This window comes from Malus domestica, chromosome 11, assembly GCF_042453785.1.
Source record: "Malus domestica chromosome 11, GDT2T_hap1".
NCBI lineage: Eukaryota > Viridiplantae > Streptophyta > Magnoliopsida > Rosales > Rosaceae > Malus > Malus domestica.
In genome coordinates this window covers 9,720,311-9,746,542 of record NC_091671.1, presented here as the reverse complement: position 1 = coordinate 9,746,542, position 26,232 = coordinate 9,720,311, and the positions used below count along the sequence as shown (strand labels likewise).

At 36.9% G+C, this 26,232-nt stretch overlaps 3 protein-coding genes and 1 pseudogene across 4 annotated transcripts; 1 reads left to right on the top strand and 3 right to left on the bottom strand.

Annotated features, from left to right (window-relative positions):
- Positions 1 to 344: 344 nt before the first annotated feature.
- LOC103429981 (ATP synthase small subunit 6, mitochondrial-like) lies at positions 345 to 2,063 on the top strand. Of its 2 annotated transcripts, XR_528699.3 has the most exons (3): positions 459 to 556; positions 649 to 691; positions 1,879 to 2,063. XR_528699.3 is itself a non-coding variant. In XM_008368109.4 (2 exons), the coding sequence occupies exons 1-2, from the start codon at positions 436 to 438 to the stop codon at positions 693 to 695; spliced, it is 168 nt and encodes a 55-aa protein (XP_008366331.2). In that variant the 5' UTR covers positions 345 to 435. The 2 variants fall into 2 exon arrangements, 1 of the variants encoding a protein (XP_008366331.2); XM_008368109.4 differs by lacking the exon at positions 1,879 to 2,063 and having other exon boundaries at positions 345 to 556; positions 649 to 695.
- A 662-nt stretch (positions 2,064 to 2,725) lies between these two features.
- On the bottom strand, positions 2,726 to 7,097 carry LOC103412987 (UDP-glucuronic acid decarboxylase 6). Its single transcript, XM_008351489.4, has 13 exons — positions 6,683 to 7,097; positions 6,299 to 6,421; positions 5,503 to 5,589; positions 5,226 to 5,313; positions 5,016 to 5,107; positions 4,689 to 4,753; positions 4,517 to 4,605; positions 4,251 to 4,328; positions 4,061 to 4,154; positions 3,749 to 3,815; positions 3,597 to 3,660; positions 3,440 to 3,480; positions 2,726 to 3,189 (listed from the first exon to the last, which is right to left on the bottom strand). Exons 2-13 carry the CDS (start codon positions 6,386 to 6,388, stop codon positions 3,004 to 3,006), a joined length of 1,041 nt encoding a protein of 346 aa, XP_008349711.1. The 5' UTR covers positions 6,389 to 6,421; positions 6,683 to 7,097; the 3' UTR covers positions 2,726 to 3,003.
- An 827-nt stretch (positions 7,098 to 7,924) lies between these two features.
- Positions 7,925 to 13,552, bottom strand: LOC103413002 (uncharacterized; annotated as a pseudogene).
- Positions 13,553 to 22,177: 8,625 nt separating this feature from the next.
- On the bottom strand, positions 22,178 to 25,148 carry LOC103421286 (uncharacterized). Its single transcript, XM_029088576.2, has 3 exons — positions 24,523 to 25,148; positions 24,271 to 24,438; positions 22,178 to 23,956 (listed from the first exon to the last, which is right to left on the bottom strand). Exons 1-3 carry the CDS (start codon positions 25,066 to 25,068, stop codon positions 22,256 to 22,258), a joined length of 2,415 nt encoding a protein of 804 aa, XP_028944409.2. The 5' UTR covers positions 25,069 to 25,148; the 3' UTR covers positions 22,178 to 22,255.
- Between the last annotated feature and the right edge of the window lie 1,084 nt (positions 25,149 to 26,232).

The window sequence follows — 26,232 nt, the reverse complement described above, 5'->3', positions numbered from 1 at the left end:
TCTCACACACCTTTTTAATTTTCGGCCGTCGGATCGGATGAATTGAAGAAGATCAATAGACATAAATCATCAAGGGGTGTGTGAGAAGTAAAATGGGGTGTGTGGATAGCACACCCCTAAACGTAAACATCAAATGACATGACCGGCCAGGTTGTTCCAATTTCATCTCAGTTCGATCAGTTTTATTCAATTTGTACCTTACATTTACCAAAGAATGGGCCGAGTTTATCTGCTCCGAACTGAATAAAAAACCAAGCAGCCCAGTTTGTGAAACTCATATCATGGGCCGTCCATTACTATCAACCATAAAATAATATTGGAGGAGAATTGAAATCCAACGGTTACAAGTAAGATATAAAACAGCCACACAACTCCACGGAGAGACTGAAGAGAGAGAGAGAGGGAGAGCGAGCATTGTTGAAGGAAAGAAGAGAAATGAGGAAGTTCGATCCATGGCCGATTTTCTTCAAGCGAGAATGGAACCGGAACTGGCCGTTCCTCGTCGGGTTCGCCATCACCGGAACCCTGATCACCAAGTTCTCTATCGGCCTCACTGGTAAGCTCTTTTGCCCCCCTCCGATTTGTTTATTTCCAGTTCGAAACCCTAATTTCCGTTGACCTGTTTGTTTTGTGTGAATATATTCGCAGAGGAAGATGCCAAGAACTCGCCTTTCGTTCAGAGGCACAAGAGGTAGCTTTTCTTTTTAATCGTCTGATTCCTTAGGCCTATTTGATTTGCATCATTAAAATGCTGTAAAATGATTATCTGGTAGTTGTAGCCAATACAGTATGTCTGAAAAACGATGCACTTTTTCGAATTTCGTTGGAGATTTTAGTGATTGCGAAATAGGGTATAATGAATGGCATCTAGATCCTGCTTCTGTTGGTTTATGTGATTGTGATTGCTTTATCCTTCCTCTTTTATAAGGAAACATCGGTTTTTGGTAGGCATTACTTTTGTGGCAATCCAGGAGTAATTTACTTACGAGGATTTCATCACACATTGTGCATTTGGTGCAAAATTGGAAATGAAATGTTTTTCTCAGAACTTATGATATTTTTACGAGAGGAAAAAGGTGTTGAAGGTGTTGGGGTTGGTCTAGAACATCCCGAAGGGGTTTAGAGTCAGACGTTTAGACTTGGTTTTCTGCCGCTAGAAGGTCATGTTGAGATCATCCAATCATGCCTGGATTTTATTGATCCTGTCACGCAGTAGGAACAGAGGTAGAAACATAATTATCTATCTTAAAACAAGTTTTTGCCACTAAACCTCCATTTTTGACATACATTGTGAATACCAAATCGAGTACTACGGAGTTTTGTACTCTCTATCTGGGCAGGGGATTTTCTTGTCACACAATTTCATACCCGTTGTCATCCGGACTAAAGGCTTTCTGTATCCTGGATACACCTTTTTGACATTTTCTAGTATGATGGGTTGCATGTGTAATCGGTAAGGAGGTTTTGAAAATGCTAAAGTGATGGCTTATTTAAAAACATTGTTTAGGTTCCCTTCATGCAGTTAACAAGAGCTTGAAATTGTTAAAGTGATGGCCTACTTTCAGTCAAAGGGTATATGTCAAAAGAATACCTTTCCAAGACATGGGCATTGCAATGCTTAACTTTACATAGAGCAGGGGGTTGTCAGGGATGCATTGGCACATATACACCCAACTCTCGGATTGCTGTAGTTTGTGTTGTGCTTGTTCTTTTACCTCTTGTGTTTATAATCTGATCTCTCTGCTTTGGTGAGTCTTGTGTTTCTTGGCTTGTACCAAGGTTTGTACATCACCAATAGTAAAACCTTAGCATTGTTATTTATAGTTTTATGACTCTGTTGGTGAAAATCGTTATTTAGTTCTTTTTTTTTCGTTGTAGGTGATTTATGTTTGGTGTATTAGCCGCCTTTGTGCTAGCATTGTGGAGAAGACGGCCCTCGTGCTATTCTCAAGGACCATAATAACAAAAGAGAGATGTTCTAGATACTCTTTTTTGAATTTTCTGTTATGTTTTGGATGACTTGAATAACATGAGAAGAAATACTTACATTCATTGGTTTTGAATTTTGTGCGTTTGGCCAGACATTCTTCAAAACATGAAACAAAGTTGTGTTAGAGTTTCACGTTATTGTTACAGGCGAAATATCATTTTCCCTTGCTTCTTGTTTTGTGATTTCTTTCCTGTTTCTAGTTTTGTGTCAGCTTTCTTTTCTCATCCGAAGGAGTTCTATATGACATCTTGAAAGTTCAAGGACTTGTTTGGAAGTACTTTTAAAATGACTGAAATCGCTTTTAGAGAAAATGTTTGTGTTCCTGAAGCACTTGAAGTGCTTAGTTATGTGCTTCTTGTAGGAAGCATTTCAAGTGCTTTTTAGGATTCATTTATATTTTTACCAAGTATTGGTTACCAAAATATTCTCACTAAAAGCGTTTTTAACCATTTCAAAACACTTCCAAACGTGAGTGAAAATTTGCAAAGAGGAACGTAAAAGTAATGTTCATCATATTCACTTCAAAATCACAAGTAAAACGACTCACGAAGCTCTAAAATGAATATGAAACAAAGTGCAACCAACCAAGAATAAAAGCATACTTCGCGAGCGGTGGACCGTCCTGGTGATTAGGGTCTTATTTATCTTACTGCGTCATGGATTCAAACTCCTCTTCCTCCCCAAGTGGAAATTGAAGTAATAATATCGCTTGTATTTAAAAACGTTACAACGGGATTCAATCGAATAGAAATTGTAATCTTATTATTGAACCGACGACAATCTTTAACCGTAAAATAGCGCTAGATGCCACATTTAGAAGGATTCTCCTTGGCATCTAAGCACTAGCTTTGTAAGGGGATGAAAAACGAAGAAAATCTTTCGAGAGAACAAGAAGGAAGGAAGCACACAATGAAGTTACAGGAATCATCGAAGACGAGAACATGCCGCAGTGTCAGACACAAATTCCATAACCAGAAGCTCAAAGTCTATATTTCCAGCAATGCAAACAGACATCATTTCTTTTTGTTTGCTCCGAGCCTCAATCGGAAATCCTCCTCCATGAGAGGTAGGCCTTCGCGCAACTTGATCTTCGGCTCCCATCCCAGCAATTCTTTTGCCTTTGTGATGTCGGGTTTTCTCTGTCTAGGATCGTCTGGAGTGTTCTCCACCCTCTTGATCTCCACCTCAGGGTTGATGAGCTGCAAGAGTCAAATACACTGATCAACATGTATATACATCCCCACCTCGAATTCTTTGTTTCAGAAATTAGCAACGAACACATCCCAATTCGATTGTTTCAAACGTCATTGTATCCAAACAAAAACAATTGTACATTTTCCTTTGTAGAAATTTAAGGTTATGCTTTAAGAAATCAAATAAAAAGCTTCTGGAAAACAATATGCTACAACAGCCTGCAGAAGGAAAGACGATGGAAAAAGAGAAACTGACCTCCTTCACTGTCTCTGCAAGTTCAAGCATTGTAAATTCACCTGAAAGTACACAAGAAAGTACCGAGGTCAGTACTTATGTCTATACGATGAGAGCACATTCTTATGACAGATTTCCGAGACACACTCGTCACGGTATGATGTTTCTAACAGATTACCAGGGTTTCCGAGGTTTATGGGTCCAGTGTGCTCTCCTTCCATCAGACGAATGAGGCCATCAACCTAAAACATTTTTAACAGGTAACTATATGAAACCGAACACATTGCAACACGGCACAACATAATCAAAAGAAAAACGTGGTTCACATACCAGGTCAGAGACGTAGCAGAAACTGCGAGTTTGAGTCCCGGGATTTTGAACTGTCAAAGGCTCATCACTGCAATGTTGAAAGCACATGAAAATTAATCCAAAGGTGTCACATTCAAAGGAAAGGGAAAAGCTGAAGCTTATCCACCAATGTAGGCAAATATTAGTAACAATTAACAGCTAGACAAATATTTCTGTCGCTAAATGTGTGAACACGTCGCTCCTGGCCTTTAGAAGGGCTTTAGGTTTGGCAACCAACAGTCAATACCAAAGTGCTGATACATAACCATCATTAAAGCCATCCTAAGGACTCACCGAAGTGCTTGAGCTATAAAATTGCTGACGACGCGCCCATCATCAATATTCATGCGAGGGCCGTATGTATTGAATATTCTGGCAATACGTATTTCTGTCAAAGAGAGCGAACGAAATTAAATAATCAAACTACTACTAGCAAAGGTTTACTTTGTTTTGTGGTGGAAAAAGAAAGAAAAAAACACAATACCGATGCCATGCTGCCTATGATAGTCGAACATCAAGGTCTCAGCAACGCGCTTGCCCTCATCATAGCAGCTCCTTACTCCTGTGATTACAATATGCACTTGTTGACATCACCGTATTCAAAACTCAATAAATCCTTGAACAAAATAACATTCTGTCTTCTATTTCCCCCCATTAATTGTCTATACGGTTTGCATTTACGCAGATATAGTCTTCTTAGATCTGTCAGAATGCAGCGAAATTCCGTCTTGGAATGAGATGAGCACTTACCAATTGGGTTAACATTACCCCAGTAGCTTTCAGGTTGTGGATGCACAAGAGGATCTCCATATACCTCTGAAGTGGATGTCAGCAGAATCCTGCTCAAATATATTTACTTAAATAAGACAACTTAATGGAATACAATTATAAATCTTTCATAAATGCAAGATTAATAGACCACCTTGCTCCAACTCGCTTTGCAAGTCCGAGCATGTTCAGCGTGCCAATCACGTTTGTTTTTATCGTCTGATACAGAATCATATGCTCAAATGTTAGATTACAGATTTAAGATAAATTTGAAAGACTTTCTGTTGGAGGGAAAGGAGATCTTATATGAATGAACAGGAAAAAGAAAGTAATATATCAGCTGCCGTTGCTGATCAAGGAGAAATGACATGTTGCCCGCCTTTACAAGTCATTTTCCCTTAATCAGCAATCTGAATCACACGCGACATATACACTACCAAATGCCATCTCGAATTCTAATGCTTAAATCACATATGTTTACCTTTACAGGATTGTATTTGTAAAAAATTGGAGAAGCTGGGCAAGCAAGATGGTAAATCCGATCAACCTCGACCAACAATGTCTCTGTGACATCTGTAACGAACAAGCATAAAGGCATTCATCAAAGCCATACCTTTGCAAAGATTAAGGACACTTGACAGAAACAAAGACAGATGAAAGTAACTAGCTAAGTAAACCGAAATGTATGTACCATGACGAATAAGCTCAAATCTGGGATGACCAATCCACTTTTTCAGATTGTCCTTCGAGCCAGTGAAGTAGTTATCAACGACAATAACCTGAGTAGAGAACGGAAACAAGATAAACCACGACAAAACAAATCATTTGACGTATGAATTTACTACGGGTAACTTATTGCAATTTTGTTCATCATAAGCGCTTAATATTAACAAAAGTTTCCCGGTATACATTAAAAAAAGTGGATCTTGAACTCAGTAGGTTTTATTTAAAGTAAAAAAAATGCTTACCTCATTCTTTTCATTTTCCATTAACCTGTCAACCAGGTGAGAACCGATGAATCCAGCTCCTCCAGTAACCAAAATTCTCATATTAGACTGCCATGGTTAAAATACACAATTAAAGCATTACAATAACAATACGATTAACATGAAAATTTTGTCAGAACAATTATATTTGCTAGCCATCTAATACCAAACAAATCGTACTCCTTGAACTGCAAATTAGCATGATTTATATCAATAACTGTAATGAACCGATCTTTGCTCATAGAAACAAACAAGCGAAAAGATGGAAACGTGACAAAGTTACATGACACCAGAATTTCAAAACGTGCCAGATCATAAGGATGGGCAACATTTTCATCTGGACTCACAGATTCAGAAATGTGGTTTGACATTCTGCTAATTGGGTATAAAACAGAGAACCAAGAAAGTTGAGGAATAAGTGCGATACAAGTACAAAACCTCGACCACCGACGATAGAGAATTTCAAGATCTAATAGTACAACTACAAACCAATCATGTGGGGAATGCTATCTATATTAGCAAAAGATGCATGGAAAGGAACCCCTTTCATACAATTATCAGTGAATTACAATATTTTTTTTATCAAGGGGCTTGCAATCAGTAAATGCTGATGGAGAAATGCAACAACCCCAGTGGCATAAATATCAGAAACACAATAAATACACAAAACCAACACCAAAAATTGGCATTTCAACACTGTAAAAAGCAGTTTGCACCAACCCAAAGAAGCAAAAAAGATATATGAGTGAAAAAAAAAAAAAAAATTAAGCACAAGGACCTGAAAAAACTTGGAAAACCGCAGAGGGGATGGCAAAGGAGGAGGCTTTGTTGTGGTCTGGTGCTCCCCATTGGTAGAATTGTTTGCCATTTTTTCCTCAGATCCTCTCTACAATCTAAACACCTGCAACAGTTTACACAAAACCTTCAAATCACACACACTAAAAGATCAAATTGTTGCAGAAATTAACACAAAGTTTTGAACTTTAATTTCTCATCATCGAAAATTCTACTATGCTCTGAAATATCTTGTACTTTGAGATTTTTAACCGTTAGATCTTAATCATTAAATATTTAACTAATGATTTAACCGTTAAAAACCTCGGAGTATACTAGAAAATCACTATAATTATAAAGAAAGATTAGAGCTTGAAGTTAAGTTGACCTGAAAGATAAAGCTGCAGAGGAAGAAAACCCAACACCCCAAGTACCCTTTGGATCCGCGATGCCTTAAGTTAGCAGAAACCAAATATATATAGTCCCTCAAATCTCAAAAGAAATCCGAAAATCGAAGCTTCTACCAAACGATGAATTTTAATTGGGTAGAAATAAGAATCATTTAAATAATACAGCAAACCGTAAAGCCTTCAAACTCAAGGAAAGTCCTGGCCTTTATTGATAGCTCCTCGATAACAATAAATTAAATTTGAAGTCACACACCAAACTGTATTATTATTATTCCCCCCTTTAGAAATCATTTTCTTTTGAATGCATAGAAAATAAAAATCAAATTTGATAATCCAATTGTAATTAGTAATTAATTATGTACCAAAATCAGAGATTGTAATGATTTGTTTACTTGTGAAGAAGCTAGAGAATCTTGGATTTTGAGGGGTTTATAGGGTTATTTAATTTATGGGATTTGGTAAAAAGGGTAGGATTTATAGGATTAGTGACCCTAATAACAGTAATTAGTGAGATATAGCCTATAATTGGGGGGAATTAGGGTTTTTCCTAAATTCTTGGGGGACTTGGTTACTGTCCGAGACTTGTATGAGCTAGTTCCTTGCTTTGTTTTGAAGGCTGGAATCAGATGCTCTTTTGTACGAGTGAAGTCTTTTTAATTTTTATGCGCTTACGCCATCTGGGGTATTGCACGTGTTTTAATACAACTGAACAAGTGGTGTCCTGACAAGAAGACTCTGGATGGATTTTATTTGCATTAGTAATTTTTTTTTTTGAAAAGTACGATATTCATTAATAGAATTTAGAAAACTTACAATATTAAAGATATAATATATAACATGGGCTTTGATAAAAATTTTATCGATGATTTCAACCTGGTCGAAGGGAAATAGAGCGTCCCACATCTAACACATACTAAATAGTACTATCCTCAATAAGGAGATCAACAATTACATCAGGTGGTTCTTCAAACCAAGTTATACAATCATCGATACTCGAACTAAAATGTGCAAGCCAATGCGCAAATATTCAATGTGATGCATTGATATATTCGACGGTTGGATTTGTATGGTTGTACATGGACAATTTATATTTAGTTGCTCGAATATGAGTGCACTTCATCAAATGGTTGAGTATGAAAATGAATGAATATAAGAATGAATCAATGAGAAGAAATGAGATGGTACATTATTTTTGTCAAATCTCTTGTAGACGTGGTACATTACTTCTGCAAATCATGCAACTTACAAGAGATTTCGTACAAATTAATGTGGCATGAGGGATTCTCCCATTGAACAAGTTCCTTGATTCTCTCTTCAATCTCTCTTATTTCTCTTATTAAACTACTTATGCTAAACCACTTAAACACAAAACCATTTGGCTCTTGAGCTCCTCACTTTTAGCATCAATTTTATCAACAACTTCCTTCGAATGTTGGAGATAAGAACTCATAATCCCATCCATCTTTTAATCCTCTGAACTACAAACCCTAAGGGCACGTTTGTTTGGCTTCACTAACCTGGACTGGACTGGACTGGACTAATTTTTAGTGTAATCCTCTGTTTGTTGGCTACCAGGACTAAGTTTAATGGTATTAAGTGGGACTCGCTTTCACTAACTCTTTCGTTAGGTGGTCCTAGCGAGACCCCCCAAATCTGAGCGGACTGCTAAGACTACCTCTCTCTCGTGTCGTCTCGCTCGACTCCTCGCCTTGCTCGATCGACGGCAAAGAACAAGCTCTCTTTCCCCAGTCCAGCCTAACTTCTACTCAAGGTTACCCTCTCAATTTTCTTTGCTCCCCGCCTGCCCTAAACGAACGCCTTGGCCGCCGTCGCTCTTCTGCTTCGTCTCTGTCACAAAATTCACTGTAATTCTTTCAACCCATCTCGAATTAATTCAATTTTTTGCTAAAAATCCTTGCTTTCTTTCAATGTTATGTCAATTTTGATGCGAAATTTCTTTCTTTCACATATTTGTCAGTTTCTGCTGTTCAATTACTTTGTAATCCGAAGTGAGAATTTCTACTTTTTGTGTGTGTTGGGGGGGGTGGATTAAAGTATTTATCAGATTTTGGTGCAGTAGATGCTCTTAGCTTTTTGTTTGGGATCTCATATAATCCATGGCTTGACACAAATGTTTGATTTAGGGTTCGCTCTTGATTGTTGATAGAATTTGTAGTAAGTCTGCCGGATGATGTTGGGAAATTGCGCAAGGGCTTTGAGATCCAGGTTATAACCATTTACATGGACTGGAACAGTGAAAAGGATTACTGTGATCTAATCCCTTCTGATGGCTCAAAGTTTCCATTCTTACTGCCCATATGAATACATAAGTTTTTGTGATTTCATCACCCGTCTCGTTCTGGCTTGACCGTTGAACATGGCAAAGATTGAACTGTTTCAGACTTTCAATTAAATTTGTGCTTCAGTGGGAGGGAGTGAGGAAGTTATCGAACGATTCTCGTTCTACCTTGAACCTTTTGCATTTTCTACCTAATAGATCATGGGATCGACTACTAGTTGTAGTAGATAAATCTCTTGAGTGTGGTGATGGGGGAGCGGAGGGCTACTGGATAAGGAAATGTGAAGACGTAGGAATGGTCTTGTGGTTCCTTGTATTGTGGAAATATATTGACAGTCCCCTAAAGTCCAGCGTAGAATTTTCTCCCGTCTAGCCATCGTGTTTTCAATGGGATTGGTCAAGTAAAAGTGAATCCTTTCTTTTTGTTTCTTTTTAGTGTCCCCCTTAATCTCAATTAGTTAATGCAGAAGTTTAGCAGTATTATGCCATGTTTGGAGTGAATTCTCTGATTTTCTCTTTTATCTTTAAGGTGAGCATTTTCTCTTTTTTCATTGTAGATATGTAAATGATGGGAGACCCTTCTGGCAATATATAGTCAGTTCTTCCACTGGCTGTTCCGATTCTCAGTGCTTTGAAGAACTTTATAACTACTATACGACTGACAAGGTTGGGTGATATTTAAGTACCATTTTCTGTATAGCAATATAGAGGTGTGAAGTGGTTATAATATTTTTCTTTGTTTTCTCATAGGCTTGGCATCTCTGTGATCTTGATGCTGAGAAGGTGGTTGAAGCTCTGAGGAAAGCAGGTGTTAAAGTAGCTGTTGTATCAAATTTTGATGCCCGATTAAGGCCTCTTTTACATGATCTATGTTTTGTTTACGGTGGTTTATTTTCTTTAGTTATTAGACGTTTGATTTGTTGCTTTCATGTAACACCGTTTGATTTGTTGGGAGAACACTTTGTTATATTGTTGTTTGGAACAATGCTACTCTTGAATCATGTATGTTTCTTTCGTTGGCAAGAAAATTTGGTTTTTGTATTTTTATTGAGTCTCACTCTCATCAAATATTATTAATTTTAATAATATCTTTAATAAAAAAGTAATTAAAATAGAACAATAATGTAGTCCTAGTCTGAGCAAACATCAAACTGGTGACAGTACTGTTTTCATTATCCTGCTTCTTAGTCCGACACTGCACCAAACGCTTTTCTAAGCTAGTCCAGTTTAGTCTAGTCTAAGCCAGTCCAGCTTAGTCCCTGAAGCTAGTCCAGTCTGAGACAGTCCGGTGCAACAAACGCACCCTAAAAATATTCGGGGTTCGAGATTTTCCCAACTCAAGATCATGAGATGTGTTACTCTTTTGATCAAGAACTGGGATTGATTTTATCAAGGTGATCTCCATGAAGCATGTTATCAATCTTCCAATCATTTCCTTGAAATGTTCAAGATCAAATTTTAATGCATTTACAATTTTCTTCCACGAAGCCTCATGTTGGAAACCACATCGGCTAGGAGGGAAGGAGAAAAGCCATTTAAAAAGGATTACCCCACTCTAACTAATACCGAGACTTTTTGTGATAAAACCCTACACCTGAGGATTGGGCAGGTGGTAAAGTGGGGACAATATCGATGTTGTTGAAGGGGGCCCTTGGCCCGTCGACCTGAAAAATTCTACATGGTATTAGAGCCAGTGAACGAGCTCGTACTGCCACGTGATTGGGTGGGTCCCCATTGGCCCCGCATGATTGGTGAGTCCCGATATGGCTCCACATAAGCCAAAGATACCACATGATTGGGTGGGTCTCCATTGGCCCCGCGTGATTGGGTGAGTCCCGACATGGCTCCACATGGTTGCCGATGTGTGGAATTTCACGTGTGACCCATAAAATGGGGTCTCACGTGCGAGGGAGTGTTGGAATCCCATTATGTCCCACATCAGATAGAGGAAAGGGCAAATACCCATTTAAATAGGATTACCCCACTCTAACTAATACCGAGACATTTTGTGATAAAACCCCACACCTGAGGATTGGGCAGGTGGTACAGTGGGGACAATATCGGTGTTGTTGGAGTGGGCTCTCGGCCCGTCGACCTGGAATTTTTTACATGGTATTAGAGCCAGAGGACGGGCCCGTATTGCCACATGATTGGGTGGGTCTCCATTTGGCCTCTTATGATGGGTGAGTCCCGACATAGCTCCACGTAGGCCAAAGATGCCACGTGATTGGGTGGGTCCCCATTTGGCCCTGCGCGATGGGTGAGCCCCGACATGGCTGCACGTGGTTACTGATGTGTGGATCTCCACATGTAACTCATAAAATGGTGTCTCACGTGTGGGGGAGTGTTGGAACCCCATTCTGTCCCACATCGGACAGAGGAAAGGGCAAAGACCCATTTAAATAGGATTACCCCACTCTAACTAATACTGAGGCATTTTGTGATAAAATGTTTGTGAATTATCTTCAACAGCTTCAACTACATGAGCACTTAAAACTAGCAAGTCCATCATTTTGGACAAGGACCTCAACAGCTTTCCATAGCAAGCACTATGAAAAGGCAAAAACCAGAAATTGGGTTCCGCCTCAGCTTCTCCAATCAACCAAGGAATAAGAGATAAGAGTCTTATTGACAAGAACGCTTGGAAGAGAAAGCAACCCAAAACTCCATATACAGTTCCTAAAACAGTCCCCTGTGCTTTAGCATTTGCAGCATTGAATGTTGCTTCTCTGGCTGAGGCCAGACTGGTTGCTACTGAAAGTCCTGCCCAATTATCATTTTCTTTGCTGTATATCAAACCGAAAATCACGGCAAGACTCAAGGAAAGTGAGCATTTCAAAGCTTCCATAAGCCTCTTATTACTTACCTTGATGGACAAGTTACTCCATATCTCAATGAAACCGAGTCCATTTTGTTTGCGGGAATTTATTACTCCTTCATTTTGGTGAACAAATAACTTTCCTGTACAATATAACTTGTGGATAATAATTTTCCTTGAAGGAGATTAATGCAAAAGAAAAAGAAAATTGGGGTTAAATCATGGAGGGTTGATGGAATTGTTTTATGGTGTTGGAGGAAATTAGCTTTTTTTGCTTTTGATTTATCAGGAACAGTGATTGAATCACAAGGTGTGCTTAAGTTTAGATTCATTTGATGCTCTAGTCTAAGTAGACTATCTTTATTGAGCTCTCCATTTGCCAACCTAACTGGGAATGAAGGAATACAGGTCAATGCCATTTCTAACCCTCTTAAGGATATTTCTAGGTCTTCCAATCTATCTCTTGGATATACACAGCCGTACTTCGACATTAATTTAGTAGAAATTTCTCCCACTTCATGCTTTTCTGCATAGTAGAAAAATATAATTTGATATGTTTAGCACGTTTGAAATGAGACATTGGTTCACAAATAATGCCGCATGAACTATGTTCTTATATATTGTGTGATGTATGTTTTGTACCAGCATCTAATAGAGGTGGGATTCACTTGCACAGCTAGGTATGTCCATTCACTTTTAATTAATAATGTTGTACATGATGTATATGTACGAATATGTAGTGATTCAAATACTATGTGTGTGTGTATATATATATATATGTATGGATATGTATATATAGTTGTTATGTGATTAATGCATAGAGTTGCTTACTTGGTGGCATTCGATGGTTTGGAAAAGTTTAGTTGCAGTGGAAGCCAAGGATTTTGCTTGAGAAACTGAAGCAAGTGCGGATGTGCTCTCTTCTGCCCAAAAGGCCTTTACAAAGAGCTTGAGCCTTTTTGAAGCATTCTCAGCAAGTAGCTCTGAGCTTTGTTTAACCTGCAAAATATACTTAAATTTTAAACACCGTAATTAAACAAAATAGCGGCATTTTTCACTCGCAATTTGTTATTCTACACTTGTTCTGTATATATTTAAAATCACAAAATTATAAATTTAGAGTGCACACTGACGAGATTTTTCGTATATTCTATGGACATATCATTATTCATGACAAACCAATACCTCTAGAGAAGCAAATCTTGGAAAGGGAATCAACGAAGCCAAAACACAAGCCAACACACCAATTCCCGTACTTGCTGCCACGTGGACAGGATGCATGATAGCTTCTGTATGTCCCCTGTCTATGTAAGCTTTTATGTACACAATCACAATTTGTCCCAAGGCTATACGTTTGGACACCAAGTGAGTAGACTCTGGCAGAGCCACCACAAATGCACCAATCCCCACCGCTAAAGTGGTTGAGCCAGTCGAAAGTTGGGTTGGCCCAATAAGCCACAAGCTCAATACGGCTGGCCCAATGCTTTGGACGATGGCGAGAAGCCCTAGCTAGAAACCACAAAATGTGTTGCCTAGGGTTGTATGAGAGACAATTAAAATGACTGTTGCATAAGAGAATGCCGAGAATGCTACTTGCCGTTGGAGAGATTGTGGACCATAGAGGGTGATTAGGGCAACTATTGTGCAAGCAAGACATGTACGGAATGCAGAGGCTAGGCATGTGAGCCACAGGGTTTGAGCTCGGTTGGTGTGGTTTAGGAAAGTTGGCATTGTACTTGGAATATAGATGCACCTATGAAGTACGAAACTGTTCTTATTACTACTTGATAACCAAAAGCTGCAATATATGGGTTGGGGTTTTGTAGGGTTTGAAGGTTTTGAGATGATCACTTATTGACTGACCTAGAAAAAGGGGTTTGGAGATTAGAAGTGGGATCTATGTAAGGATCGATCGAATGGATTTAGGTCTTATGGGGGAGGCTTCATTGGGATCCACCTATGTAGTGAATAGGTGATGCTGCATGTAATTGCATATTAGGTACTAGATAACAGCAGCTTGACAGGGCACTGATAGCAAATAAGATACTATCAATCATATATTATCTATTTATTAATAAGGAAATTGTTATTAGCACTCTAAATATATTTTTCTTTCTAATTATAAAAATTTGAAGTGGAAAACAAGATTTTTAGAATGCCAATAACATATGCCCTATGTAAAAACAGGAAATTCAAGACTCAAAATTATTCAAGTTCCTATTTGTTGTAAGTAAACATGCTCTATGTGTTTTAGCTTAAGCCCGTATTTATTGCAGTGCAACGGAATGCCTATTACAGAAGAAACTTGAAACAACATATAATTTCTTGAAGGTTTGCTTCATTATAAGCACCAACATAGTGATACTTGTGATGAAACAAGTAAAAAAACTAGTTGATAGGATTTTTACTACCTACAAAAGTAGGGATAAAAACACAAAAAAATACTTGTAAGAGTACAAGGTTATCGTATATAGCAGCTCAAGGTAAGAAAAGATTGATTTTGGAATTTAAAATAATAAAAACAAATTTAAAATAAACTAATTTAAGAAATCATCAAGGTAAGAAAAACTAAAGAAAATGTTTTGAAAACCAAATTGTAAAAGCCTAGGGTGTCGCCGTCACCTTAAAAGTCCTATGTAATTTTACCATTTACTTATGAATTACACATGCAACTTCGAAGGTTAGGTTTTCTAATGCATATTCTCCTCGTGATATTCAAGCAAGTATGTATCAAATATGAATATGCAAGACTTATTATGAAAACCCTTTGAAAAACCATGCAACCCCTAAGATAATCTCCAACCCTTGGGCTAAAAGCCAAATTTTTTAGCCCGTAAAATTTGGCTTTTAGCCCAGAAATATCTTTTCTGCTCCAACCCTTCTGCCCTAAAATTTTAGCCCGAAATTATTAAAGAATGAACTTAGGCTAATTTTTTTCTTAAATCAATTTAAAAAAAAAATATGTAGATTATTGTAAATTAATTTTATGAACATTTTAATATAAAAAAATTTAAATTCCGATAAACATTTGGCATTTAGCCCGGGAGGAAAGCTGGGGGGTATTTGGCCCAGAAATAACATTTGGCATTTAGCCTAAAATTTTAACATGGGTTGGAGAGTGTTTGGGGGGTAATTTGGCTTTTAGCCTAGGTTTGGAGATGGTCTAAGAGCTTGATATTTGCCTTAGGTGAAATTACAATTATTCACCACAAGAAGCAATACTCAATCCTCCGGTGATATTCCAACCGAATTGCATTCGATAACTTATCTAAACATTCTAATGGTAGCTAAGCATTAAGACATATAGACAGTTTAAACATAGTGAATAATAATGCAAAGCAAGCAACACAAATCATCAAACCCTAGCCAAGTTCTCCAATTTGATGCATTTTTTCTAATGGCTAAAAAGCTTTATTTATACTACTACAAAATAAAATCATACCTAGAAAAGGTCTAAAAATAAAACTAGGAAACATAATAAAATAATAAACTAGCTAATAAAATGTTTCTTATTTGAACTAAAATTTGGACTTCTAAAAAAATTATATTTTTGACCGACCAAATCAACTCCGATTAGGTCCTAAAAGGTCTATTTTTAAAGCTTGAGACGTCCCTAACAAATCCTCAGAAGGAATCTTCCTAAAAATATGCTATCTTAACCTTTAAAATACCCAAACCATCAAAAAACGTCAATGTGTAAAAACTGCGCGCTGGGTTTTTATTCCATTGCCACGGTCAAACTGCTCGGTAAAAAAATTTGAAACTTTGATACAATCAACTTGAAAGACTCACAAACATCCTTCAATTAGAATCACTCCAAAATTCGTCCGTTTGATTACATTACGCTCAAGAAGAAGTCGAATGTCCTACATTAGAAATATAATTCAAAGTATCAAAATCTCACTAAAATAATCAATAAAGAAATACTAAGATTAGGGTAAAAATATATAGTATAATATAGACTCATCCCTAGTGATACTTGTGTATTAGCCTAAACCCTAAACCTCATTTCCAGCAGAGCCGACTTTTGGGAGTTCAACCAGTTTTATTGCACAGGGCCCCAAAATTTTGGGGGGCCCCAAAATTTTGGGGGCCCCCAAAAATATATTTTTATTGAATATAATAATATATAAAATAATATTATAATATATAGAAATACTAATCAAATAAAAAAAATATATATAAAAACCTGATGGGCCCAAAAGCCATTAGACTACTACTTAAAATCTGTACGCAAATTATATAAAATAATAATTAACAAAGGCAAAGCTAATCTAGCAAAAAAAAAGGGGCAAAGCTAATCAATTAAAAGTGGAGAACTCCAGTGACCGAGGCAAACAATTTCGAGACTCAAATTTCTTCTCTCACGCCAAAGTCTAATCGCTGTTTCCCATTTTTTTTTCTTCTTTCACACCAAACTACCAGAGCACCAGAAGTCAGAATTCCAGACGTTGTCGCCAGTGTCCCAGTCTACTTCCTATTCTCTCTTCGTCCCATTGTTATATTTCCCACAAATTATTAAACCCTAATTTATAAATTTATGAAATTGAAGAGAAACTTCCGAATCATGAAGACAATTCAACTGATCAGAGTGATGTAGACTTCGATCAAAGTAAGATATTTACTCATTTAAGTATATTGACTTGAAATTTGAAGATTTGGGTATTTCTCATCTATAATGATTTTTTTTTTCTTTCATACTTTACAGGGCAAAATCAAGAGAAAATGAGTCACAAAAAATCGCTAGACGTACACGCATTGCGGACTATCAAGTTTCATTGTTCATACTTACTATAATTTTATTGTGATCTTATTTGAGATATAAAAGATGACTTATAAGAAAGTTCCCTTTTATGAATTTTGCATAGGACCCCCGAAATCTCAGAGACGGCCCTAATTTCCAGTCCCTATTCTTATCTTTTAGTGTACCAAATTTTGCAATCTTCAATTTCAAGTGCATGAGTGGAACTATTCGGTCACCTAAATGTCTTAAACAAACCATTTCTAAGAGACCTTATGACATGTAATCAAGACAGAGAAAGAAAAGTTCCAATAAAAAATTTGTAGGTTCCTACTTGTCACACCATATGATGTAGAACAAACAGTCGAATGGATTGAAGAGGAAATGGACCGTTGGAAGGTAAAAAGATGCAGTAGGAATTTGTAGATTTGACGTTTGAGCTCTGATTTGGGCCCATGATACTTTTTCAGAAAGGGAACGACGCTACAGTTTAAACTCACTGATATGATGTGACATATGATATATTTTGGTCATCCGATGTCATTTCAACCTTTAGAACGTAGTTTTAATTTTCATAATAAAAATCGTACCTTTGAGTTGCCATCCGATTAATGTTGAATTAATCCGATTAATGTTGAATTAATGTCCGGAGTCCTTTAAATTTTTTCCTCAGCTTCATGCTGCATCACCATATATCTTGTTGATAAGCTAGCAAACATATATATATATATAGAGGCCCTTTATGCAAAGGAATTTCCATTTTTTTTCAAAAAATGGGGATTAGGTGTAGGGCCCACTCCACATTGAACTTCAATGATCTGAATCATCTACTTTGTAAGTCTCGATTCATGTATCATCCTTGCAAAAATTCATGTATCATCTATTTTGCAACTTGAAAAATATACGGTCCGGATTGTTAAAGTTTGATGTGGTGTCCCAAAATTAATCCCCATTTTTATAAAAAAAAAATAAAAAATAAAGATCCCTTCCCTTAAAGGCTTTATACATACACACACACACACACACACACATATATATATATATATATATATATATATATATATATGAATATATGTTGGTCAAGATAATGAAAATGCCAACTCATTGTAACACATCCTTAACCTCTCATTATAATGAAAATGCCAAACATTTACGTGAATGAAGCCCAACTGCATAGTGAATGAGGCATAATTATAGGGTAATGTTAGGGAGATCAAATTTTGGAGACTTAATTTGAAAGCTAAATGACATGTCACTAATAAGAATAAATACATTTATCAACGTGTAAGTAATAAGCCAATTATAAACTTTCATGTCATATAGTTTTCAAAACTTGATGTACAAATTTAATCTTTCTAACATTATTCTTTTAAAAGCAAATGGTGTAAATAACTTGTGTTATAATTTATGAGTATTCATGATCTTATATACACTCACTCGTCTCTAATTTGAGACTTTGAGTCGATTAAGACATTAACAGTTCAACGTTTTTTGTGAGAATCAAATTTTTTGCTCAACTCTCTAATCAAGAATCTCTAAATTGAGCCAATTTTCACATTAACAGTTTAGAGTTGTCTGCGAGGAACGAGCAACAGACCGTTTGCCTCAGCTCTATTACCAAGAAATCAAATTATTATTTGATATCAATACAAGCTACGTAATATAATTTCACGTTTTGTATTAGATGAAAATTAGTTGTGGTATTATTTTAACTAATAAAACGGTACACGAGGGAGACATACCGCGTGTCGGTATAATAATTTCTAGTAAACATTGTAATAGGAATGTTGCATTCTAATTCGTTCTTATTTTTGATAAATTTCATTCCAATTTTTTCTCATAATGTAGAAAATGCAGGGGCGCATCAAAGATGGAGGGTATGATTTGTAAATTGATTGAATGGTTAGTAAATAAAATTATTTAACGTGATTGTGCTTGTACAGTTTTAATTTGCGTATTGGACCATGAATTTTAAGCCGTTTATAATGGAGGAGATGATGATGGGTTTAAAAAGATAATTATTAATCTAAACTACATGTTATGAAAGGATTTGGATCCCATCTGGATCCAAATTGTAGGGATCTTAGGGATTCTCACATCTTAGTCATTTATCATACATCGTGTGATCATAAATCATTTGAATTTTATTATTTAAAATTAAACATAAATAGTGATTAACAAAAACTGACCGCATGATGTATGATAAAAGGCTAGGATGTGAGGATCTCTAGGATCCCCATAAATAGGATCCGGAGAGGATCCTCATCCATTATGAAACCCTCTTCATCAACCAAAAGAGGGTGGAAAGACATTTTTGTCTTCTATCACAACAAAAAAAATTAAAGATAATAACGTAATTTCACAAAACTAAATTTTGCTTTTTTTTTAGATCTCACCTACATTTGATTTTATCACCTCTAATTTAAAAAAAATAAAAAAATGAAAAATAAAAAAACAAATCTATCTCCCTCCCTCCTCACTCTCACTTCTCTCTCACTCTTCCTCTCTCCTTCAATTTTAGAAAACAAAAGTAAAATTTCAGCAAATTAAGTAGTTGTTAGTGGGGATCGATAATCCACACTAAACTGCATAAACATAATTGTTTTACGCTGCTGCGATAAAGTGGCATTTGCCTAACACCCCAACTTATCAAATTGATATTTCACGCTCCAAGCGTTCTCAGAACCCAGCCCGAATTTGTAACTTAATCTCTAACTACCCACTACTAATCGCTAACTTCGTCGGTGATATGATTTCGACAAAATTGACGGAGTTGAAGTTGGCAACCAGTGACAATTGCAACGGAATTGACAAAGGCATAACCAATTGATCTCGGACGGGTGCAGCTTCGAAGGTTCTTGATTGATCATCTGTCTAAAGTTCCCCTCGAAGGAGTTCCAGTCATAGTGCTCCCCATGGGGTCATCCTGGAGACGGCCACATTATTCTTCCATCAAGTTTAATTTTCTGTGGCTGCACTGAAAATCATATCGACAGTGAGATTTGAAAATTATATTGACGTTGAGATCCACCAACATTGTTAATTTTTTAGACAGCTTGATGTTGAGATTATGCTGAAGGTTCTTGATTGATCATATATATATATATATATAGAGAGCTTATGGGGCCCACTTCACATCAAATTTCAACGATCCGAACCGTCTATTTTGTTAGTCTCGATTCATAGATCATCCTTGCAAAAATTCAATTCAATCCGAAACCATTTGCCTATTTAATTATCAATATCAAATTTCATATTTTTTTATATAACAAAGTATTCGTTCATTTCCTTGAACCCAATTAGATGTCTTAAACATTTCCAATTTAGCTAATATTTTGCAAGGATGATCTATGAATCGAGACTAACAAAATAGACGGTTCGGATCGTTGAAATTTGATGTGAAGTGGGCCCCATACCTAATCCCCATTTTTTTCAAAAAATGGGGATCCCTCCCCTTAAGCTCTCTGTGTGTGTGTGTGTATATATATATATATATATATATAAGATTCAAAAGTCCCCATGAAGGAGTTCCAGCCACAATTTTCCCCCAACTAGGTCATTCTGCTTGACTTCTATGGCGAGCGCGGTTGTCTTCCATCTAGCTTAATTTTCCGTGATTACATCATATCGATGGTGAGATCCATTCACCTTGTTAAATTATGTATTTATATCTTTCTTGGTTGATTTAATTTGAGATTAAGAACTTAGATGTGTTGATGTTTCTTTTCTTGTAGCACAGTCGTTTTGATTAAAAGTCATTTATTTTTGGCATATTAAATTGTCTTCACCAGCTATTCCAAGCCGAGTAATGGCACGCCTGCAATCTTTAATGGGAAACTCATCACTTAATCTGACCATTCTAATTTGAGTCGCGATAAAACTAGGGTACGTTCATGTAATGATTGCAATTTCATGCATGATATAAGATTGACAGTAAAATCCACCTTTAGTAGTGACCAAGGAAAAAAATATCGGTAATATCGGAAATATCGGTAGTCCAAAAACACGGAAATATCGATGGAAATATCGGGATAATATCGATATCGATAAAAATTACATGGAAACCACGGAAATTGTAAGAAAAACTTGGAAATTTTTATTGAAACTTTGCAGGATGTTTTTTTAGTCAATTATCTATTAGTTTATCACAAAAAATTGGAAGGAAATGCATTGCATGATGGATTTAACTGATTTAAGTTGATTATATAGCGAGCTGGCAAACATTGTGAATGTAGAAAATATGTAGTAATTAATGAAAGAAGTTTAAACACACCATAATCATTTATATATAATGAATTAGTACAATATTTTACACTTTATACATTGCATGGTAAGATACATGAGTGACTTAGTACCACATGCCATTGACTAAGTAATTAATTGACACAATTTAAAATATAATACCACAAAAAATTTGGAATATGTGCAAATTTGTTTCTTGTAAAAAGAATTCAAAACAAAACAATATATATAAATATAGTAGCATATTATCACAACAACGTAAGTGATATGGTGGTTAAGGCGTTAAGGACTCAAATGGGAGGGGGTTCGAATCCCTTTAGTCTTAAAATTGAGACTTTTCAGAAAATTTTAAGAATTTTTGGATGTCATATCGCGATATTATAGATATTATCGATAATATCACGATATTTTGATGAAAACTCATTAGATACTTGTTAAAATATCGGTAACTCAAAAAAACTTCGCCGATATTTTCGATATTTAAATCCTTGGTAGTGAGTGAGTTTAGTTTTTTATGTTTAAATAGACTGATTGATGACTTAATTCAACAAAAACACTTCAAACGAATAATTTGTCATTTCTCTTAGAGCAAGTCCACCGGAGTGGACTTTGCCCAGCACCCTGTCCAAATAGAAGCCCAGCATCCTGTTTAAGTCCTCCAGCCCGCGCAACAAACTGGCACCCAGCCCATGCTGGTCTCTGGGCCAGCACAAAATAGGCTGACCAAGAAGCTGGGCCATTTGTTGGTGTTGGTCACGTGGCCGATCCTGGGCTCTTGGATTTGAATATTTTTCAAATCCAACGGTCCAGATTAATTAACTACATTAAAATTAATTAAAAAATATAAAAAAATACAGAATTTTTTTTTTTAAAAATACAGTAAAATTTTAAATTTTTTTTTTTATATAAATACCTAACCTTCATCTTCCACCTTACGCCACATTTCAATATTTTCTACACCTTCTACCAAAGCTTTCATATACTTTTTGTGTGAAAAAAAATACCAAAAAGCTCATCCTTAATTTTTTTGTCCATATAAACCATACATCCCTACATTCATCTTCATCGTGTATTTGAAGAATAAAGTTTGTGGTTGAAGAATAAAGTGTATTTGATGAGTTTATGTAATTTCATTTTAGTGTGTTTTTTTTATAGTTTATTTGATGAGTTTATGTAATTTTATTTTAGTGTATTTTTTTAAAGTTTATTTGAAATTTTATCCGAAATTGGTTAAAAATCTTATCCGAAATAAACTTAAAAAAAAAACACACCAAATAAATGCGCTGGGTGCCAGCGCATTTTTTTAGGGGTGGAGATACCTTGGCCTATTACTGTTCACTCTAGTATATTACTGTTCACTTGAGTGGATAAATGCGCTAGGTGCTGGCGCAAAGTCCTTAGGGTGGACTTGCTCTTACTAATGATAGTGCATGCAAGCGGCCATAGGCACATTATTTCTTTAAATCATACAACTTACAAGAGATTTCATACAAACTAATGTGGCTTGAGGGATTCTCCCATTGAACAAGTTCCTTGATTCCCACTTCAATCTCCCTGGTTTCTCTTATTAAACTACTCATGCAGAACCCTAAACCACTTAAACTCAAAACCATTTGGCTCTTGAGCTCCTCACTTTTAGCATCAATTTTCTCTACAACTTCCTTTGAGTGTTGGAGATAAGAGCTTATAATCTTATCTGTCTCTTCATCCTCTGAACTGCAAACCCCAAACATATTCGGGGCTCGAGATTTTCCCAACTCAAGATCATGCGCTATATCACTCTTTTGATCAAGAACTGAGATTAATTTTATCGACGTGACCTCCTTGAAAAATGTTATCAAAGAGTCAGCCATTTTCTTGAAACTTTCAAGATCACCATCCACTGCATGGCCAATGTCCTTCCATGAAGCCTCAAATCTTTGGAAGTTTTGTTCAAGAAATTCCACAGCATGAGCACTTAAAACTAGGAGGTCCATCATTTTGGAGAAAGACCCCAAGAGTTTTCCATAGCAAGCACTATGAAAAGGCAAAAACCAGAAATTGGGCTCCGCCTCAGCTTCTCCAATCAACTTCCCAAGTTCTTCAATATGCATTTTCAGTCTCTTTTGATTCTCTTCCAAATTGACTCTTCCTGATTGAAGACTCACCGAGTTGATGCACTCCTGCAATGTCCCAAGAGTCCTAGAGAGTTGAACTTTTGCAAGAACAGAAGCTCTTGTGGGTTGCAATAATAGGTCAACGATAATCGAACACGATAATCCAATGAAGGTTTCTGTGATTCTGGCTATGGCAAATTCACTTGGAGGACCAAAGTTTGTTCTCCCCAAAACTAGTACAGCTCCAATTACTGCTGAAATGCCTCCTGCCTGGCCGTACATTCGGCTACGCTGGAGAAAACTGGTGAAAGTGAACCAAGGAATCAGACATAAAAGTCTCATTGACAAAAACCTTTGGAAGAGAAACCAGCCCAAAACTCCATATACAGTTCCTAAAACAGTCCCTTGTACTTTAACATTTGAAACTTTAAATGTTGCTTCTCTGGTTGATGCAAGACTGATTGCTACTGGGAGTCCTGCCCAGTAACCATCATCTTTGCTGTATTTCAGACCGAAAAACACGGCAAGACCCAAGGAGAGTGCACATTTGAAAGCTGCTATAAGCCTCTTGCCGCTTACCTTGGTGGACAAGTTACTCCATATCGTGAAATACAATCCATTTTGTTTGGAAGAGTTAATTGCTCCTTCATTTTGGTGAACCAATAATTTTTCAGGTACAATACTACCTCTGGATGATAATTTTCCTTGGAGGAGATTGATACAAAACAAAAAGAAAATTGGGGGTAGATCTTGGTGGATATTTGGGATGGTTTGAAGTGTCTGGAGGAAACTAACATTTTCTGCTTTTGATTCAGGAACAGTTATTGAATCACAAGGTGGGCTCAAGTTTAGGCTCATGTGCTGCTCTACTAGTCTAAGTAGAGCATCTTTATTGAGTTCTCCATTCACCACCATAACTGGAAATGAAGGAATGCAGGTCAATGCCATTTCCATCCCTCTAAAGGGTATCTCTAAGCCCTGCAATCTATCTCCTGGGTTTACATAGCCATGTCTCGAAAATAACTTTAGCGGAACTCTCTCCCACTTCATACTTTCCTGGACGGAAGAAAAACATATTCCGATTTAATCAGCGAACTTGAAATGAGAGACCGATTTGTAAAGGTAATTTATTGAGAAGTACCTACGTGAACTACGTACTTTTACCACAAAGTTACATGACACGTTACTAAAAGAGGTTAGATCCATTTGTATAAGAAAGTCGAATCTATATTGATTAATCATACACGATATATATGGTACGAGAATGTAGTCCAAACAGCTTTGTTGAATCATGTTATAAACTATATGCACATTATTAATTCATCATGCATGTATTATTGTTTTGCAATTAATGCATAAGGTTTACTTACTTGGTGGCTTTTGATAGTTTGGAAAAGCTTGGTTGCCGTGGAAGCCATGGAATTTGCTTGAGAAATTGATGCAAGTGCTGATGTACTATCTTCTGCGCAAAACGCCTTTACAAAGATCTTGAGCCTTTCTGAAGCATTCTTGGCAAGTAGCTCTGAGTTTTGTTCAACCTGCAAAATATATTCAAACACATTGAATATTTACTTTATACAACAAAATGCGAATGGTCACAGATGTATGTAAATTACAAGTACCTCTCGAGAAGCAAGGCGCGGGAAGGGAACCAACAAAGCCAAAACACAAGCCAACACCCCAATTGCAGTACTTGCTGCGACGTGGACAGGGTGCATGATAGCATCTGTATGCTCCCCATTTATATAAGCTATAACATACATAATAACGATTTGTCCGAGTGCCATGCGTTTGGTTACCAAGTGAGTAAACTCAGGCAGAGCCACCACAAATGCAGCAAGCCCCACCGCCAGTGCGGTCGTGCTGGTCGAAAGCCGGGCCGGCCCAATCAGCCACAGACTCAACACGGCCAGCCCAATAGTTTGTGCTGTGGCGTAGAGCCCGAGCCAAAAGCCACAAAGTGTGTGCCCTAGAGTTGCATCAGGAGCAATGAGAAGGACTGTGACATAAGAGAATGCCGGGAAGGCTACTTGGCGTTGGAGAGATTGTGGGCCATAGAGGGTGGTTAGGGCTACTATGGTGCAAGCAAGACATGTACGGAATGCAGAGGCTAGGCATGTTAGCCACATGGCTCGGGCTCGGTCGGTGTGGTCGAGAAAGGTTGGCATATTGTTTCGCTTTGCACTAGCTAGAGAGCTATTACTTAGCTATCTGTACGGCTTTTGAAGAGGGATTTGTAGTACGGGGGTTGAGGGTTTGGTGGAGAGATTGGAGTTATATGTGAAGGGAAAGGGCAAAATTGGTACTTGGAACCATACGTGAAAGTCTCCAATGGGGACCAACAAATCTAGTGAATGGGTTGATGTGATGCTAATATTAGGTATTCGCTAGTAACGAAGATGGTGCTACTGAAGTTTTGGTTGGTGGGATGGTTGTGGGAGAAAGTGTTAATTTAGAGATTACCAGGTTCTAACAGTCTTGATTAACAAGTTGTGAGGCGGACTCGTGTGATTAAAGTTTGTCTTCTCTCTTATGTACACCAACTTTTGAGTTACTTGTGAATATAGAGTAGAATACCAAAGAATTTTTTTTAATCACACTAGATGATAACATGATATGATATCTTATCCCTTCAACCATCAAATGTGAACGTGCAATTTTTATGTTCCATTACATTCTGGAGTTGACTCATGTGATTAGAGTTTGTCTTCTTTTCCCTCTTTTGTACATCAATTTCGGAATTGCTTGTGAATGTAGAGTAGAATGCTAATTTTTTTTTAATCACACTAGATTATAACATGATGTGATAATTAACTTATCCCTCCAACAGTCAAATGTGAACTTGCAATCTTCATGTCCCATTACATTCTGGAGTTGCCTTTACATAAAAGAATTAGCATTCTAAATAATCCGTGAGCAAATCAAATAACTCTTGTTGATAGAAGTTTCCAGGCTTAAGAATAAAGTAATTATAATCTTTTACTGCTTTCAACTGATTTTTTTCATCCCTTTGGCATTGCAACTACCTAATTAAGGACAAAAGTTCAATACTGAGTGTATGCTTTAGCTTGAGCTAGAATCCACAGCCACAAATGCAGTGAAAACTCTTTAATTTGTCTTGCAATTCGAAGAACCAAAGCACTAAATCCAAGGGAATAAAGCAAACAAACAGTTGCCAAATATGAAGACTAAAATAGAATCGAAGTGGGGTTTCCCTAGTTTCCACTCAGTAGCTAGCATTCCTAATTTTCGTCCTTCCCAGAAGGCAAGGGTCAAGTTTGAGAAGCGGGGAAGCTAATCAAATATACATTCTCTTCTGATGAAATATAATA